Source organism: Hyperoodon ampullatus, assembly GCF_949752795.1.
Source record: "Hyperoodon ampullatus genome assembly, chromosome: 3".
NCBI classification, from domain to species: domain Eukaryota; kingdom Metazoa; phylum Chordata; class Mammalia; order Artiodactyla; family Ziphiidae; genus Hyperoodon; species Hyperoodon ampullatus.
The window spans coordinates 37,068,260-37,086,848 of record NC_136916.1 but is presented as its reverse complement, the minus strand read 5'-3'; the positions used below and the strand labels follow the sequence as shown (position 1 = coordinate 37,086,848).

The 18,589-nt window shown below is 45.9% G+C and overlaps 1 protein-coding gene across 1 annotated transcript in view; it reads right to left on the bottom strand.

The window, feature by feature from the left end:
- Window positions 1-1,235: 1,235 nt before the first annotated feature.
- CRTC3 (CREB regulated transcription coactivator 3) overlaps window positions 1,236-18,589 on the bottom strand; it is a gene marked incomplete at both ends in the record, with an annotated part of 103,562 nt that continues 86,208 nt past the window's right edge. The window contains 8 exons of the mRNA XM_079699348.1: window positions 1,236-1,444; window positions 1,898-2,000; window positions 3,448-3,528; window positions 3,616-3,816; window positions 7,727-8,025; window positions 10,607-10,824; window positions 16,237-16,286; window positions 18,206-18,291. Coding sequence (XP_079555474.1) covers window positions 1,236-1,444; window positions 1,898-2,000; window positions 3,448-3,528; window positions 3,616-3,816; window positions 7,727-8,025; window positions 10,607-10,824; window positions 16,237-16,286; window positions 18,206-18,291 — 1,247 coding nt within the window. The remainder of the gene's footprint in view (window positions 1,445-1,897; window positions 2,001-3,447; window positions 3,529-3,615; window positions 3,817-7,726; window positions 8,026-10,606; window positions 10,825-16,236; window positions 16,287-18,205; window positions 18,292-18,589) is intronic.

Here is an 18,589-nt window from a genome sequence, read left to right as displayed (position 1 = left end):
CGTGCTTAACTTAACCACAGGCACAAGTGTTAGAAAAGCTGAAGCTCTGAGAAGATTTGGTAAGGGATAGGAACAGTGAAAGATTAGACTGCCTCACAGCAAAGCAGATTCATTCATTTGTGCATTCATTCACTCATTCACGTGTGCATTTGACGCACGGTTCTGCAGCACCTGCCCAGCGCCAGGCACTTGTTAGGTGCTAGGGGTTCGATGATGACTAAGGCACAGTCCCTGCCCTCAAGGAGCTTAACAGTCTAGTGGGGTTACATGAACCACCCCCATTCCACAGAGAAACAGCTTCCCTTTGCTGCTGCGCAGCTGCTGGGTGGGCCCAATCCAGACCTCCAGCCACTCCCTCCAGCTGGTCTGTAGAGAGGGAGGACTGTATGGTCCGGAACTTGTCTGGAGGACTTCGTGTGTCTCTGAGATACTGCAGCCCCCTTTCTCTCTTCCCCAGCCTCCAAGAAGAAGCACCGTTCTCTTCAGGCTCATCTATTACCAGGGGATTTTTTTTTTTTTTTTCAGTGACTGAATAAAATAGTCTTCCTTTTCCTCTTGTCCATAGGAAAAGGGGTTCTGAAGCAGCAGAAAAGAGATTACAAACTGGGGGGTGGGGGAAACAAATTAGAATTCAGTTTGCTTAACTCAAGTCTGTTCTTGGACTTGTGGTAAAAAGCCTTCTTCATGTTAGAATTGAGGCTTCTGAGAGAGCCCTGGCCCTCCGCTCTGCCCTAGAACATCCTGCCGCCGCTGAGGCACGATCAGAGAAAGCATCGTGGGGCTGTGGTACCGTTGCTGGATGCTGAGCCAACTTCCGAAGGCCTGTGGCCCCTAACTGCCCCCCACTCCGGGTCCTTTCTTCAGTGTTGATTGAGATCAGTGGTTCTGAGCACTACACAAGGCTACTGAGGCCTCTTGCTATATTTTTACACACTGACCGATTAGATGGCCAGTAAAAGATGTAACGGTTGTGGTGACGACCAATTCATCGGAAGCCCCAGAGCAGCCTGCCTGCAGCAACAGGACCTGTGCCGCAGGCCTGAGGGGCGGCGCCCAGCTCTGTGGTCTAGAATGAGCCACGGCATCTGAGATGGGACCTCGTCTGAGAGCTGGGAACCAAGGAATTGGTTCCTTCCGTGTCAGAGCCCGCGATAACTAACGCCCAGGGCTGCAGCTGGCTCTGTCCTATTCCGTTCTGTCTCAGAAACAAGCCCTCCCGCCCCGTTCCCTTCTGTTCACAGTCGGTCAGCTCGAAGCGCCTCTTCAATAGAGGGGTCGAGCAGGCCCAGGCTGGAATCACTTAGCATGCTGAGTCCGTCCAAGCTCAGGGGTTCGATCTGGAGCTCTTCTTCCAATGGAAACGGAGTGTCCACGTTTAGGCTGACCTCGGGCATGCCTGCCAGAGCACTGCCGAGGTCTTTGAACAGGCTGGTGCTCGAGTCTTCTGGAAAGGGCAGTGGGAGGGGAAAACAATGCGGATTAGGAGGCGTGAGGGCCCAGGTCACTAAAAGGACACAACTGATGACAACCCCCAAAATGCCGCTCCTGTCATCTTCCCAACCAGGACAGTCATAACCTGTGTCCCAACCACTCCTGGGCCTATGGTTTTGCTCTGGAATCTATGTTCTTTTCAGTCAGTCCCACAACTCCCAGTTTTGCAGGTTTTCTCCCTTGGAACAGTTGTCAATCATGGGAAGTTAAGTAGTTCGGAAAAGGCTTGGGTCACCAGGCCCCTTCCCCACTGCCTCACAGTCTCTGGGGCTGGTCACCTGCATCTCAGAAAGGTAAAGTTGAGCTGCAGGACTTTCATTTTCTGCTTCATATAATGTTATGTTGTCTAAACTATCTTACAGTGGTATCTGTAGAAACACAGTGAAATAAAAGAAGCAGCACTCACCTGTCAGGATGGTGTTTGGGAAATTCCCGCAGTTGGAATACATGTTTGGTCTCAAATGAAAGGAGTCCTGTGGTTCTCGGGGACCTTGTTGCACCAGGGGCACCTGGAAGCAACAAAGGTCACGTTGTAAGGGACCGTCTCTGTTTCCAAGGACAGAACAGTGCAGTGTGCTCCCGAAGCAAAACCAGACACGAACGCTCTCTTACAGTCCCTTCTCTCTAGGATCCCAGAGTACCCGGCCGCTGCGACAGCCTACACAGAACATTCTGCTCAGGCAGGGGGATGCTGCGGTAGAGGAGGGGTCCCTGAGGGCCACACTTGTCCCTGTTTGCACACTGCCTGGCCCTCTATGCCATCCCAGGGGACACCACTGGCCATGGTTTCTGTGGGCCCTCTGGTCTCAGCTACCTCCCCTCCTCAGCACACAAAGGCCTCTGGAAACTACCACCTGTGGAGCCCTTCAAAAGCCCTGTCTGTAACCAAGGAAGTGATGGGCTCTTTTCCTCTTTGGTTTCTAGAAAAACAAGAAAGCAGAACCTTCTCCTTCGCTCACTCAGAGGGAGGAACCACAGGCAAGCCCCTCTCTGCGAGAAAGCCTCTATGAGGATGGGTTAGAACTGGGGCCTACTTTACTTATTTATTTTTTTTATTTTTATTTTTTTGTTAATGAAAATTTATTAACTATATAACCTTTGAGTACCAGAGAAACTTCAATATGTACAGATCACCATGAAGTTCCCAGTTTCTGGGGCCTACTTTAGGTGCCATTCCTGAAATTAATTTTTAAACTATTTTAAAAAATCTTTCAAAAGTAGGAGTTTCCATCATTTTTTCAGAAACACACTGACTCACCTAGACTCAAATGGCTTCTTTAGAAATTGGGGAGGCAAGGACTATTGGTTCTTACCACGAGGCTTCCCCATGGCCTATTCAGGAAACATCTGTCTTTATTTATTTTACTGTTATTATTATTAAGTTCTGGAAAGTGCTCTTCCTTCTCTCCATAATGTATCCTGGAGCCCAAACCATAATTATTGAATATTATAAAATCTAGGGATATTAAAAAATGGTCTGTGTTAGGAAGAAACTAAAAAGCAAAAGCAAAAGCCTGAATGAAAGTACCTTTGGGATTGACCCCTGCCCCAGCCAGGACGAGCTCCCAGGAGGCCACACACTATGCGGGGCACAGCAACTCAGGCCGAGGCAAAGCCCCTCCCTGGGTCTGAGTCTCCTCAACATGATAGACAGATCTGTGAGTTGCTACAGTTCCTTCCAGCATCAATGACTCTACAATTCTATGGCTAGAGTGTCATCACAAGTCTTCTACCACTTGTTCAAACAGGTCCTCTGCTGAGGCCTGACGATTAAATAAGGCAGCCAGCACCAGCCTCTAGGGCTTGGGGCGGTGCCAGGCTCTCCCAGCCGCTGAGCACACCTGAGGTCAGAGGAGTGCAGTACTGAGTCTGTTTGGTGTGGGTTCCACGCACGGAAGAGGCCTGACTGTAGCAGTTCCTGCTCCGAGGAAGAGGCAGGCCCCGGCGACCACTCACCTGCTGAGTAAAGGCTGGGCCTGGCCTCATGGACTGCTGGTCAAAGCTCACATCTGGGAAGAAGCTGGTCAAAGATGAGCCCTTCAGGAAAGAAGGAGGGGACCATTTAGCTTGGAACTCGGGGAGACCTAAGCGTTCCCTCCTCCTGGTGTTCCCAGTGGGACTCACCTGGGCCGTGAGGAGCTGGAAGTCTGACTGGGGCAGCGATGGGGCTGCCTGGGGCTGCTGAGCAGCGGGCTCCTGGGCGTGGGGCTGCTGTAGCAGAGGCTGGGGGAGGTCCTGGGGCGTGGGGTAAGGAGGCGGGGGTGACACTTGGGCTTGAGCTTCTGTGGGCAGGAAGGAGAGCGGGCTTCGATCTGAGGATACCATCTGAAAAACAAAGCCACCAACTACTTAGCTTCTGAGTTTCTAGTAGTAAGTCCTTTATGATTAGGAAATGTCAAAGTGAGGAAAAACCCTGAGATTTTCCTCACCCTGATAGTCTATACTATGCTCTGAGAAGCCCAGTTCTGTATGCTTCAAAGTATATCTCAAATCTCACTTCCCCACAAAACATTTTCCATTCAATGACAACTTCTATTGTCTTAAAAAACAAACAAAACAAAACCCATCCAATTTAACCAGTTTCATCTCAGTTTTCTCAGTGAAAATCATGTTTGTTTTTTCACAGCCAAAACTTCTGGTTAAAAATGGAAGACTGAAAAAAGTATTTAGCTCTGCTGTCTCCCAAAACTCTCCTAAAACCCCTAAAACAACATTAAACAACCATAAACATTAATAAACAACACTAAAACATAAACAACATGAAAGGATAAGTAACAACACGAGGACAAAGATAATGAGAAAGAAGAAAATGGCAACAAAATTTGGAAAATGAAAAGCAGATGGACAAGTAGTAGCTAGTTGAGCAGAGCTGAGAAAGCCAAATGCTAAGCTGGCAGCGGGGAAAATCAAGAGACACTCTGGTTTACATCACAGAATCCCTAAAGGGGTCTGGAACTGGGGCAGCAGGCAGCAACGGGTGAAGATGGAGCTAAACCTGGAGGAGCTCATGGGAAGCAGTTAGGTTCCAGAGCTCTTGCACGGCGGGAGACTGAGGGCTGTGCTCTGGAGAGAGTACAGCTCAGGGTCTCTGGATGGGGTGCAACACACCCTAGAAGGCGAGGCACTCCTGAAAACACAGGGCTTCTGAGAAAGCCCACTATCGCATCTTGAGTCCTCCACCTCTCTTTCCCAACTCAGCTCTCAGAGTGCTGGGATCCAGGCACATGCCAGGAGCAAGATCGGGATAGCATCCTTTGGGGATCTGACCAGGCTGGGAGAAAATCCAACTTATGACACCAGAGGTTCCCCAAGGAAATGGCTGAGCTAGATCACTCTACCATGAAGACCATACTCAACAAGCCCACCCACCTACACAGAGCTTCCAGTCAGTTTTTGTGTGTGTGTGTCCTGTTCATAAACATGAGCAGGGTGCCAAGGATCACCAGACCATGAGGAAAACATGTGAATGAAAGTCAGAGACCCAAGCAGTCAAACTGAGAAAAGAAACTTGGAGAAGTCTATGTAGGAAGAAGTAGTCATGAAAAACAACATTATCATTATAATATTTAGAGCTATTAAAAAATCCTTATCTGTTAGAAATACATATTAAACTTTTTGTAATATGTACCTCTATATACATTTTTTTTAAGTAGGGATATGGAGGACTTCCCTGGTGGTCCAGTGGTTAAGACTCTGCACTTACAATGCAAGGGGCATGGGTTCGATCCCTGGTCGGGGTACTTAGACTCCACGTGCCGTACGGCACAGCCAAAAAATATATACATATTAAAAAAAAAGTAGGGATATGAATAAAACAAGATTATAAAAATGCTGATGATTGCTGAGGCTAGATGATGGGTATAGAGGATTCATTATATTATGTTCTCTACTTCTATGCAATTTGGAAAATTCGTATTACAAAAAATAAAAATAAAAGAAACCGGAATAAAAATGACCACTAAAAACCTCAAAGAGATCAAAGATGATATGGCGTCCATGGAATAAGTATGATGCTATAAAAAAGGAACATTCAGAGAAGAAGAACAAAAAAATTCTTGGCAATTTAAAAGTATGAGAGCAGACATGAAAACCGCAACATAAGGGTGGAAAATAATGGTGAGAAACTCTTCCAGAAAGATGAGAAAAAAGACAGAGAGAGAAAAGAGGAGAGAAAAAATAAGATGTTAGAGGAAAAGTACAGGACATCCAACATTCATACATTCAAGAGAAAACAGAGAAAATTGAAGAGAAGAAATCGTTGAAGAAATAATTAAGGAAAATTTCCCAGAAATGAAGGCAATGAGTTTCCAGATTGAAGAAACTCACCAAAGAGCCAGACTCATATAAAGCCACATTATCTTCAAGTTTCAGAACACTAGGGACAAAAAGAAGATTACACAAGCCTCCCGAGGGGAAAAAGAAGGAAATTTAATTCAAACTATTAAGAATCAGAATGGCATTGGAATTCTCAATAGCAACTCTAGAAACTAAAAGGCAATGGATTAATACCTTCAAAATTTCAAGAGAAAATTATTTTAAATTTGAATCATATGCTTAGCCAATTATTAGTTAAATGGTGGGCAGAATGAAGACACGGTGAAGTCACACCAGGTCACATGTACTCTTTCTTATAAAGCTACTAGAGGATTCATTTTTAACTGTATTGAGAGGAGATCTACCCAACCCTGAGAGCTTGGGATTGAATAAGTAATACATACAGAGAAAAAAGTAAGACATTTATTAACTCCCAGGAGAAAAAGATGTTCATTTTGTTATTTCATAGTAAACTATGGTTCAACTCTGATTGCATTATTATAACCATGAAAACACTAAACACTGAGTATTGCTCTAATCAAAACTATAATAAACCACATTGTGAAGATAAGGAGGGTGAGTAGGAAATATGTGTGGGGAGTGGGGAGTGAGGGGATTGGGGGAGTTGAAAGAGAACTAACCCCTAATCTTCCATGGTAGGATGTCATTAGATAGTACCTAACACTAAAAATCTAGAACAAAATAAGCATGAAATAATGCTGATATACCAAAAAGAGTAGCTAGAATAGTCAAAAGTAGCCATCTCCACGCAGTGAGAAATATGGCTAGTCGGGGAGGGAGGGGAAGACAACTGTAATTTCACAACAAGCCCTTTAGAAGTATTTGACTTTTTAAATTATGTGCACGAATAACATTGATTTTAAAAAAATATATTTTAAAATATTAAGCAAACAAAAAATGAAAATATCTTTAAAAGGATGCTTTTTATCTTTCCTTAAAATGTAACTAGAAAGCAGGAGTAATATTTTTATATCCTATAAAATAATCGTGCAAAATAGAATAAAAGGCAATCCAATAACATTAAAATAACCATTAAAAAAACTATGAAATACCCTCTTACCCTCTCCCGAAAGGGATTACTCATATAATAAAGATCCCGTAGCTACTAATTGGTAAAGAGTGACTAATAACTGGACCTGCTAACTCCTTCTGCTGTGCTCTGTCAACTCTTTCTTGCTAAATCATTACTCATTTAGAGTGAAGTGGTGAGTAAGTGATGTTATAATGTATCTAGGGAGTGACCAACAGGTTAAAAACATATTCATGATGGTAGTAAGAGCCACCCTAAGAACTTAGAATAGAAACAAAGTCAACAAGTCAAAATACGACCTTCCCACCCTAAATTTCTGTAACAGGCTTGTGACTTCAAAATGTGCCTCTTTCTAAACAGATTTATTTGGGTCCTTTTACAGAGATATGATCCTATTGTACTTAGTATTTCATCAACAACAGAAGTATTGTTGATGAAATCTGTTGTTGTAATTAGGGAAGAGGTCTAATCCAATATCAAAGCTTCAGGAAGGTATTTAAATGTCTTCCTTGGATTTCCTCTGTGGCTCAAAGTGCTCATAGAGTCAGTTATTGATTTTCCATACCAAATTTAAAATCCCAACCTGGCTTCCCTCAGCTATTTCAGACATGCCTGGATTGAGCCCTCTATACCCAACCCTTTCCTCCAGCTCCAACGTCACCAGAGTGCTGCAAACTGTTCAGCGTTTGCTTAAGAGCAATCAACACAACAAATCTGCTGTTGGAAAATCATTAGTGCATTCTGAATCATTTGATTTTGCACAGAAGTGAGAACTGACTGCATTTCAGACCTCACCAGACAATGCTCAGTGTGAGGACCTAATCCAATTCCTAACTGCTTCAGTCTGTTTCGCTGTTCATTTGCTTTTACCTGAGAGGCAGGATACGGCTTCAGTGGGCTGGTTGAAGAGAGCTGTCTGCTGAAACTTTGATGTGCTTCGGGGCCAGGAGAAAGCGTGAGAGGGCTGACGGGAGGCTGCCTACGCCGAGAGGGGCCGCTCAGGTTTGTGGTGGAAAGAGACGGGTTGCTAAGGGAGAAGAGACGGAGCGAAGAGTGAAGCGCAGAGGCCTTGGGAGTAGATGCCTGTGGGTGGCTGTTGAGGGAAGAGGAAAGCGCTGTCTTATTGAGCGTGGCCTGGATGGAGGGGTTGCTTCGAGAACTCTGCAGACCTAGAAGACAACACATTCACAAGTTACTTGTCATAATTTCAGACCAAATCTTCTGTTTTCCAAAGATTAAAGAAAACTCGACTTCCTACTACTTGTATTTGATGATGATTCTGTATGAGAAGGAGCTCTGGGCATCTCTCCTACTGAAAATGGTACCAACAGCAAAGAAAAGGTACACTCAGACTGAGAGGGACGATGCCATCAAGATGAGAATGGCTTTTTTTCAAGAAGGAGACTGTGTAAACCACACTGGGAGAGCAGGACTAGGTAAGCGGAGTGGGGGCAGCAGAGGCGAATGTTCAGTGTACTCTGTTCCCACCCAAGAACAGACCCCAGGGCTGGACAACCAATTCCGCGCAGGGCCCCTGGAAGCCTCTGTCCCAGGCGCACAGCCAGGACCCTCAGCTGCCTTCACTGAGACTCGTGGCTCTCGGGGAGCTGCCTCACTGGGCCCGGCCCTTTAAACACCCTGAGCACAGCAGCTAAGGGACACTCTCCCATGTCTCCTGCCCCAGGGCTCCTTTCTCTTTGTTTTTCTGGCTCCTGAGAAGTTGTTATCACGGTCTACTCCAATTCAGGGAAAAGGAAGCTTTTGTTGGTGCTTTGTTTTATCTGAAGGGGAGGGGTGTGAATTTTAGCAAGAGAAAGAGAGTTTGGGAAAGGCATTTCCATGACACATGCTGCAAACAAGCTCCAGGAGGCCAGGGACCCTGTCCTATGCCCTGCTGACTCTTTGGCACCTGGCCTGGAGCCTGACAGAGTGGCTTCACTCCATAAATGAATGCTGCTGCTGCTGCTGCTGCTGCTGCTGCTGCTGTGCATCTCAGCGGGCGACCCCCATTTTTCAGAGCTCGGCCCACTATTCCTGTACCAGCAGCTGGGGTGAGCAGAACTGTGTGTTGTTTCATGTCGATAAAAAGTTAAGTATTAGATTAAAATTATGGAAATGAAGAAATGACAAAATAAAGCATTTTTAGCTGGCAAGTGATTTTTAAAAGGTAGGAACAATGTCTCTTCGGCCGCTCAACTCCCCATGGAAAGGTCAGAGATGCAGCTGGCTCAGATAAGAATTAAATTTAGAGCTAAAGATATGAATTTAGACTTTTTAAAAACCCACCCATTCAGAAAGAAAGCACACACATCTTAAAAAATGTACGTGCAACCTTGCGTACCATGAATCTTTAAGGAGCGCATAGAAACTATAAAAACTTAAGCACAAAGGCTGTACTGGAGAATGCCAGCTTCCCCAAAACCCAAGGGAGCTAAGTGCCAATGCTGCTTTACTCATGTGACCTTGGATGTCCTTGTTCAGAGCCTTCACCAAGGTCACATAAGTAAAGCAGCAATATAATAAAATGACCCCAAAGACCCCAAAATAAAGATGGTCTCTGGGGCTTCCCTGGTGGCGCAGTGGTTAAGAATACACCTGCCATTGCAGGGGACACGGGTTCGAGCCCTGGGCCGGGAAGATCCCACATGCGATGGAGCAGCTAAGCCCGTGCGCCACAACTACTGAGCCTGCTCTCTAGAGCCCGTGAGCCACATCTACTGAAGCCTGTGCACCTACAGCCCGTGCTCCACAAGAGAAGCCACCGCAATGAGAAGCCCACACACCGCAGAGAAGAGTAGCCCCCGCTCGCCGCAACTAGAGGAAAACCCACGTGCGGCAATGAAGACCCAAATGCAGCCAAAAAAACAACAAAAAAAGATGGTCTCTGAAATCAGTTCTTCAAACCTAAAATTATGTAGCACAATGGCAGCATTGCTGTAATCATCAGAGAACCTTTCAGGTGACCACACTGACAGACCATCACTGAGGATCCTTTCTAAAGGACATGGTCTACACCATCATTCCCAGACCCCTTACTGCCAGGGCTGTAATACCTGTCCTAGACATTGACAAGAGTGTCCGTCAGGGTTCAAACAAAAGTAGTCATGTTTCAACATGTGGTCTGAGCTGCAGGCACTCAAACTCATACAGTAACAGCCAAGTCACATTATGGGTAGCTTTTTAGTACAGCTAGATGCTACATCTTTAAGCACTTCTGAAAATCTGAACCAATAATTTTGAACTGTGGTAGATTTCTATTTAATATACATATCTATTAAGTATAAACATTTTCCTTGTATCCATTGTAAATTTTCTAAAATTCAAGATATTCTCTTTTGAAATCCAATGGGAAGTTGGAGGGATCTAGAGAGATATTTGTAATGATTAAAGATCATCATATGTTGATAAGAGCTACAAACATTGTTCAGCTAACACAGAATAGAATGGACACTTATTCCTTGACTCTCAAATCTTATTCTCCAAGTCCCTGGGACACACGGGCTGGTGAAGACAATAAAGAATGAGGTTTCACAGAGCTCTCCAGAGCTCATCAAATCCAGCAGAAATAGAACCACCAAAGTGAAATGTCAGCAGGGTTGAGAGCTACAAGAGCTAGTGAGTTATTATCTCTAACTCAGATGCAGTCATTCTCATTCTATGATTTACTAACATGCCACCTGGCCAGGTACCACCTATGGTTAAGCCACCAGGGGACACAGACAAGGTCCTTATGGAGTGGGGAATACTTACCAGAAGAGTTTCTTATGCCCAGGTGAGTCATGGCAGCGGGAAGGTTGCCCACACTGTTCCCCACACTCATACTACCAAAGAGGTGGTCACTGGTGTCCAGGGAGGCGGGCAGGGGTGCTGAGTAGTGGAGGTTGGTTAGATCTGGCAATGACCCCCCAGTGTTCAGGGTTCCCAGAAAGGGTGAGAGGCCCATGTTTTGACCACTGTGTGGAAAAGCGCTGAGAAAAGAAAGATAAGTATTACTTTCTAAAATGCATTCCGCTGCTCGGGGGAATAGGACATGTATGATACTTTTCCTTGTTCAATAAAAGCAGTTGGTACCAAAGATCTAAGTCCTTGTGTAGACTCTGCCTCTTCCTCGTTCTGAAAACTTGCATCCTTGGCTTAACCTCTCTGAAGTGCAATTTGCTTACCTGGTATGTTGGACTAAGGATGCCCACCTTACAGGAATATTTTCTGAGATAAGAGTAGATTATTGATGCAAAAGTACTTTGAAAATTATAAAGCACTATATACAATGTGAGGCACTGCTTTGTATTTATTCAGTTCCTTTTGCTACATTGCTAAATTATCTTTCCTACCAAAAAAAGTATCTCTGTATCAACCAGATGCCTTCCAAGATATATTTTTTCAATTACAGTTTTCATAAACTTTAAAGTGAGAAAGAGATGTGACCATTCCTTTGTCAGAATCTGTTGGGTGGTCACTCTGTGCCCAGGCACTGGGCTAAGTGCTGGAGGTGGGATGATGAATGAGCAGGGTGTGTGCAGGCCTGGAGCAAGAGTACAAACGGAGGCCTAGTACACCGTCTAGTTTAAATTTTTTAAAGTTATAAATCAAATCAATAAATCTTTAAATGAATTATGTTCTATGTTTCTGTCTCGACAAATTGTACCTTTGTAATAGCCTGGAAGGCCAGATTCAAGTTTAGACTTCTCTGACTCCTTGGAGCTCCACACTAGAACGTGCAGAGAGGCAGCCTCGACCCTCAGTCCACGCCACCGTCTCTCCCCCAGCCCTGTTCTGCACTGCAGGGCACGCTTATGGATATCCCAGCCTAGGGGCCAGCTCTGGCCAAGCTCTGCATCCCCTGTGGCTCCTTGGACTCCTTACTCCACGGGAGCAGAGACCTCTGAAATGTGGGCCCAGGGAGGGGCTGTGTGGCCCCGGGCTGAGGGGGCACTGCTCTTAGAGCTCACGGGCTGGCCGGAGACAGACCGGTAAGGCAAGCGATTGCAGTACGGCAGGAAGCTCGCTGGGCCAGGTCTGATACAAGTGACGCTGGGAACGCAGAAGCGGGAGTTGGGGTTGTGAGGATGGGTGGGGAAGGGAAGCCTTGACCAAGCACATGACCCTGCGCACATGAAACTGCAAGCAGTGCAGCGTGGCCAAGGCGTCGGGGCAGAGTGGGGAACAGGGGACAGGAGATGAGATGGGGGAGGCAGGTAAGGGAGAAAACAAGGGCACGATGACATGATGCTCTGAAGAGTCTGGGTCAGGGATGGCAGGAGACAGGGAGCCCAGGATTAAGCTGGAGCATCAGAATCACATTTTAGAAATGCCACTGTGGTTGCAGCGTGGAGGATGGCTTAAGGGGGCAGAAAGAGAGGTGCGGGGAGCCAGTCAGAAGCGCCTGTGTGGTTCAGGTCTGATCTAGGAAGAGAACAGAGAGGCTGAAGAGGAGGAGAATGGTTGGAGGAAGTGCCGTTAGCCAGGAATGGGGCACGGGGAGAGATTATGAATTCGATTGAGGACACCGGATTCAATACAGCGCACACCAGCAGAGCGCCTCCCGGGGCCAGCCACTGGCATCAGTGCCTCAAGAGACTCGGACAGAGCAGAGAGAAAGAGCCATAAAGAAAACAACCTGCAACATAATACCATTCAGTAGTGCAGTAAGTCCCCTACATACGAACGAGTTCCATCCTGAGAGCACGTTCATAAGTCCAATTTGTTTTTAAGTCCAACAAAGTTAGCCTAGGTACCCAACTACCACAACTGGCTATATACCACTGCTTTTACGCTTGCTTCCGGACATGCTGGGCTTGAAATAAAGACACTGTAGTACTGTACTCTATACAGTACTGTAAAGAACACAAAAGCACGACCACTTGTAGAGGATGCATGCATGTGACCATGTACACCAGATACGTGAACTAACTTACGTGACTGGACATGTGAATGCACGTTCACATCTTTGAGAGTTTGCAACTTGAAGGTTCATGTGTAGGGGACTTACTGTACAGTGACAGAACCTGATGGTATAAGGTATGGAGGGAATGACCAGCAGGCTGGAGGGGGCCTCCTGGAGGACGTCTGAACTGAGTTGGAAGGCTTGAGAATTCAGATGCTCAAAACAGGGAAATCATTTCAGGTAGAGTTCCCAGCACAGGCAAAGCAGAGAGGCACATGATTATATTGTGTGCCCTAGGAACTTAGCTGCCACAGGAAGGTCAAGTTTAGGAGGGGTGGATATGATGGGAGATGGGCCTGGAAGAGGAGGGAGAAAGCACATGAGGCTTAAACTGACTGATGACAAGAAGCCAGTGGAAGGTTGAGAGCAGGGAAAAGACATCATCATTCTTAGGACAGACTTGGGGGAGGAGGACAGGGTGTGAGGAGCAGAGCCTGGAGGCAGAGAGGTGAGTTATGCTGCTGCTGAGAAGTCAGACAAGACATAATGAGAGCATGGAGGTGGAGAGACAGGGAGGGGTTCTGGAGATATTTAAGGAAGTACTCAAGGATGACTCCCGATTTTCTGCCATAGGGACCAGTGGAACCACCCCTACCAGGACAGGGAACACGGAGGCACACCAGTAGACTGGGGATAAGGGTAGGTGGTGGGGTCAGACAACGAATTCTGTTTTAGACACTGAGTTTCTGTAATACGGGAGGACCTGTCATGGGATGTCTCCTGAGGACAGCTCCATCGGAACAGTGCGGGTGGAAGCCCGGCCACAGTGGGTTGAGGAATAGACAAGCAGTGAGGGGGCCTCGAGAGTAAATACTCTTTCAGAAAGTGTGGCTGAGAATTCTGGAAATGAGAAGGAAGTAACTAAAAGGGAATGCAGGGTCACGGAAGGACTTTTTAGTGCAGAATCCTTAAGTATATTTAAACACAGAGAGAAAACCTTGTAGAGAGGGAAAGGCTGAAAACATAGAAGAGGGAAGGATAAGCAGGAGAGAGAGGCCTCAGGAAGGGTCAAGGACATGGGTGAGGCTATCAGTCTTGAACAGAGGGACACCTGTGTCCCTAAGATTAGAAACAAAAATGGATGGCGAGGGGGGAAGCAGGGCCAGGAGGGAAGCTGAGCATTCATTCCTGATGGTCTCTCTTTTCTTAGTAAAAGTAGGACTGGGATAACGATGGAGGCTTGAAAAGAAATGGGGAAGCAGGAAAGGTGTCCGATTTGATGGATGAGGAAGAAGGATGATTTTGGTTGTAGAAAAACTGAATGTGATACTTTGTCTCTCGGATGGCTGGTTGCAGTGTTAAGGCCAAGGACTGGGAAATAAACTTGAGAACCCAGAGCTGCTTGCTATGAGGGCAGATGGGCTCTCTGACCGAGAGAAGAAAGCTCCATGGGTGCTTAGGTCGGAATGAAGGCAGAAGGAGGCGGGGGGAAGGCTGAACAGCGTCTGGCGGCACAGAGCAAGGATGGAGAAGGTAACTGTGACAAACATGACCCAGGTCGTCAGTGACATTCAAAGCAATTTCTCTCCAATTGAGAGGAATACAAGTTGTAACTTCCCAAATATAGTTGTGACCTGCTGGAGTCATCTCTTGGATTTGATATAAGGCAGATTATGTTCTCCCTCGTTCAAACCCCTCTGATGATCCTGACCTTACTCTGAGTCAGGTTACACCAGCCTCCATACTCTGCAGGCACGCTCCCGCCTCAGGGTCTTGCTGCCCCCTCTGCCCTCCCCTCCTCTTCATCCAGGTTCTGGTGACATGTCATCTGATCCCAGACACCCATCACTGCCTCTCTCCTTACTGTGCTTTTTCTTCACTGCATTTACCAACACAGGACATATATTTATTTGCTTAATTGTTTTTGCCTATTTCGCTCCACTAGAGCATTAGCTCCTTGAAAGCAGAGGCGTGATCTGTTTTGTTCACTGCTCTACCCCAGTGCCTAGAATTAGGGGGTCAATCAATACCTGAATGAATAGGAGTCACTGAATAGAATTCTATCTCTAACGTAAGAACAAGAAAGCAACTTTCCTTATCTAAGAAACAGCTCCTTCAAGATTCTCGGGGGTGGGGACAAGGGGTTTAAAGTACCGTAGCCCCCTTCTGAAATGTAGGCCTTAGTGGCCTCCATCACTCATTTGTCTGAGGATTGAGCCAAAATGAGCTCTTGAGAAGAATCTCAGCCCTATCTGTGGGGACATCCTACACCTCTAGGGGTGCTGGTCTTCTCTCCAGGCATGTGTCCTGGCTGGCTTTTTGAATTTCCGATCATCTCGGCTCAGCGGGCTGTTAATTACATGCGTTTGTATTTAACTAGCCAAAAAGAATGCCTGCACTCCAGCTACTGAGTATGGAGTGCCCTGAACTCACTGCAGTTAGATACCCAGAGAAGGCTTTACTGGGGGGAATGATAAATAGGACGGCCTGATGTAGATTTAGTTCCTCTGCAGACCCTCTGAAATGCGTGCTTGTACTCAGCTAGATCAGGCAACGGTCCTGATTTCAAACCACATGATCTTGGCCCCGGAAAGAGCTGCTGCTTCTGAGCGGGTTTTGGTTCCAAGCCCGCGGGGCAGCCCTGAGGGATGCTGTGGTCAACAGTCCCAGGTGGCCCCCCCGGTGCTCTCGGGACACCGCCGTGCGTCCCAAGGGCTCGGTCCTCTCTGCGAAGACCTGCGCGAGAGTCGCCCAGCGTCTGTGTCACTCAAGTGATGGCACTGATGGGCTCTGTCTTCGCGTCTTCACGGTGTCTGTCAACGTGTGGGCTTCCTTAACTGTCGTCTTCATGTTCTTCCTTGGTCCCAATTTCCTCAAGAACGTCTTAATCTTTTAGTACTACATATATTTTTGAAAGCCGTCTCAAATCTTTCAGGGAGTAAAGTTGTATACTCCTAAATACGTTAATTAATTGTTCCATAGAAATTCTTTTTATATTGCAAATTTTCCTATTTATGCATCTTGCATTAATTAAAAAAAATTGTGGTAAAACATATATAACATAAAATTTATCCCTTTTAAGTGTACGGTTCTGTGGCATTCAGTATATTCGTACAAACTCTCCAAGTTAACTTCTGTGTCAGCAAGTTGCCAGGGGCCCACAGCTGCCAAATGTGCGAGGCTGGTGGGCCCCTCTCAATGCGGACACGCTTCTGCTTCTACCCGTGGAGTTGTGTGTTTACTGAGAATCAGCTGTGTTATTCTCTGATATATTTATGGCGGTTTTATTTGTTATTGCAATTATGTAATATAATTACTTTAAATGAAATATGAGTACCAAAAGGGAGCTGTTGTTTTTGTGAAAATTCAGTTGACTTTCAACTTATGTATAACAAGTGAAATTTCTCAAGAGTTCTCTGATGAAACAGTAAGACTATCTTTTCGGGAAAACCTTCAGGATGCCCTCCGAGCCAAGAACTGAAAGAACATTGCTTACCTGCCACCTCTGACATCACAGGATCGAGGGCGCCCTGACAGGGACTGGATCTGGGGAGAGACACAGAAAGCTGGGCTTACTCACTGTCAAGCCAAATTCAAGTTTTTAAAAAGTGTCTTTGCAGGTATCTTGGGATTCTAGTCAGTGCAAATGAGAGTCAGCACATATAAACAGCATCCCCACAAAGCAGCCATTTAAGCTTTTTTTTTTTTTTTTTTTTTTTTTTTTTGCGGTAGGCGGGCCTCTCACTGTTGTGGCCTCTCCCCTTGCGGAGCACAGGCTCCGGAGCACAGGCTCAGTGGCCATGGCTCACGGGCCCAGCCGCTCCGCGGCATGTGGGATCTTCCCAGACCGGGGCACGAACCCGTGTCCCCTGCATCGGCAGGCGGACTCTCAACCACTGCGCCACCAGGGAAGCCCGCCATTTAAGCTTTGACTAGACTTTTCCAGGCATAATGGAGGCATAATATTAACAAATTTTCTTAATTTGATGCTTTATTAATTTATCTTCTAGATGAATATTATTTTCTTATAAAAGGCCAATATTTTTCATACAGAGCTTTTAAATAAACATTCATTTTCCAGTTGGCCTGAGAGGAAAAGAAAAGAGAAAAATAAAACAGGGTGAAGAAAGAGTAAATTAATGTCAGTAGAAAAAAAAATATTTCAACTAGAATCTAAATTCCAGGATGGGAGGGATTTTCATTTTGTTTATTACTGTATCCCTGCACCCAGGATGCCTGGCAACAGGTGCCATATATATATATATATAAAATGAATGAACCTATTAACTCAACTCTTCGCCCAGAAATGATTTATGGAGAACTGCAAATCCGTAAGAACTAAGAGAGATGAGGGGAATTCCCTGGCGGTCCAGTGGACAGGACTCGGCGCTTTCACTACCATGGTCCTGGGTTCAACCCCTGGTCAGGGAACTAAGATCCTGCAAGCCGTGTGGTATGGCAAAAAAAGAACTAAAAGAGGAGACGAACACCTCTTCCCAGAGAGAGCACCTCTTCCCTGGTACTTGGGGAAGAGTGGATGCCACTGCCCCCTTTGTGGGGAAGATACAGTTGTCCTCTGATAAAAGCGTCCAAAACCACCTGGGCCTCCATAGCCAAAGACAGTGAGCTGCTTCTCCTATGTTTAAGTATGTGAATTTTAAATCTCTTTTTTTCCCCAAAAGACTAAACATCAAAACATCTTGCTTTTACAAAAGACCATTCAAGCCCACCCTAATGCTAATGATGACTTTGGTAGACTTGGCAGAAGAAACTGGAACTGACTAAAGGAAGCCTGAACAGGTGGTGATGGTCAAGCACGAGACAATACAAGCAACTGCAACAGCACATCTCAGGGCCAGGGCAGACACACTGTTTTCTTTCAAAGGCAACAGCTTCTCTATGGGAAGAAAGGCCAACTCAGGTACTGCTGGGACCTCCCTCTCTTCCACAGCAGGTGAGTTTACAGAGAGAGCCATGGTGGAGACAGGGACAAGTACTCGAAGGCTCTTAGAAACCATTTAACAGAGGACTTCCTTTCTGACTTCTGGAGGACTCGGGTCAAATCGCCTTGATTAAAGAAAGTAATATCTGGTAAACCAGCAATTCTGGACAGAAGCTGGTGACTGGCAGGCGGTGTTGGCTACAAAACAGAAAATTCTGCCTGTGACTTGTAACCAGGTTTCAGTGCTTCTTGTAATACAAATGAGATGTGAGGGACCAACAGGTTTTTCTGAATGAGTAAATTCAGAAAATTAGGAAGGCAAGAGATTGCTGTACTAATTCATCAACACAACAATGATAATTTTTATTTGAACCATCATTCCCTAGTACATTCTTCCTATCTCTGTCCCCAGACATCCGCTCTGCCTTTTTTCCCAATTCCTCTTGTTTTCTCCTCAGCAGAATTTGACGATGACCTCTGAAGTACAAATATTCAGTGACAACAAACATAGCTGTCCACCCACCTCCTTGGTCTCCCACAGCTGTTTTGGCAGTGGCTTGGGAACGTTTAGCAGATTCTCTTCCTTCAGTGGGCTGGGGAAAGACACAACTAAAGGGGAGAAGAAACACATTCACTATGTTAGAAGGAAGCCATCCCACCTTTGGCCAAACCAATTATCTTTGTAAAAATGATGGATTTAACACATATTTATTGACTGTCTACTAGGGAAGGTGTTTTGAGCGTTACTATGGGTGTGGCATAGGTGAGTAAGACATGGATTCAGCCCTTGAGGACTTTATACTCTAGTCAGGGGAAAGGACAAAATGTGAATACCCATGTCTGGAAGGAGAAGCTGGGGGGAGGCCCACAAGAGCGAAGGCTCAGTGTTGCTCAAGGGTAGACCAGG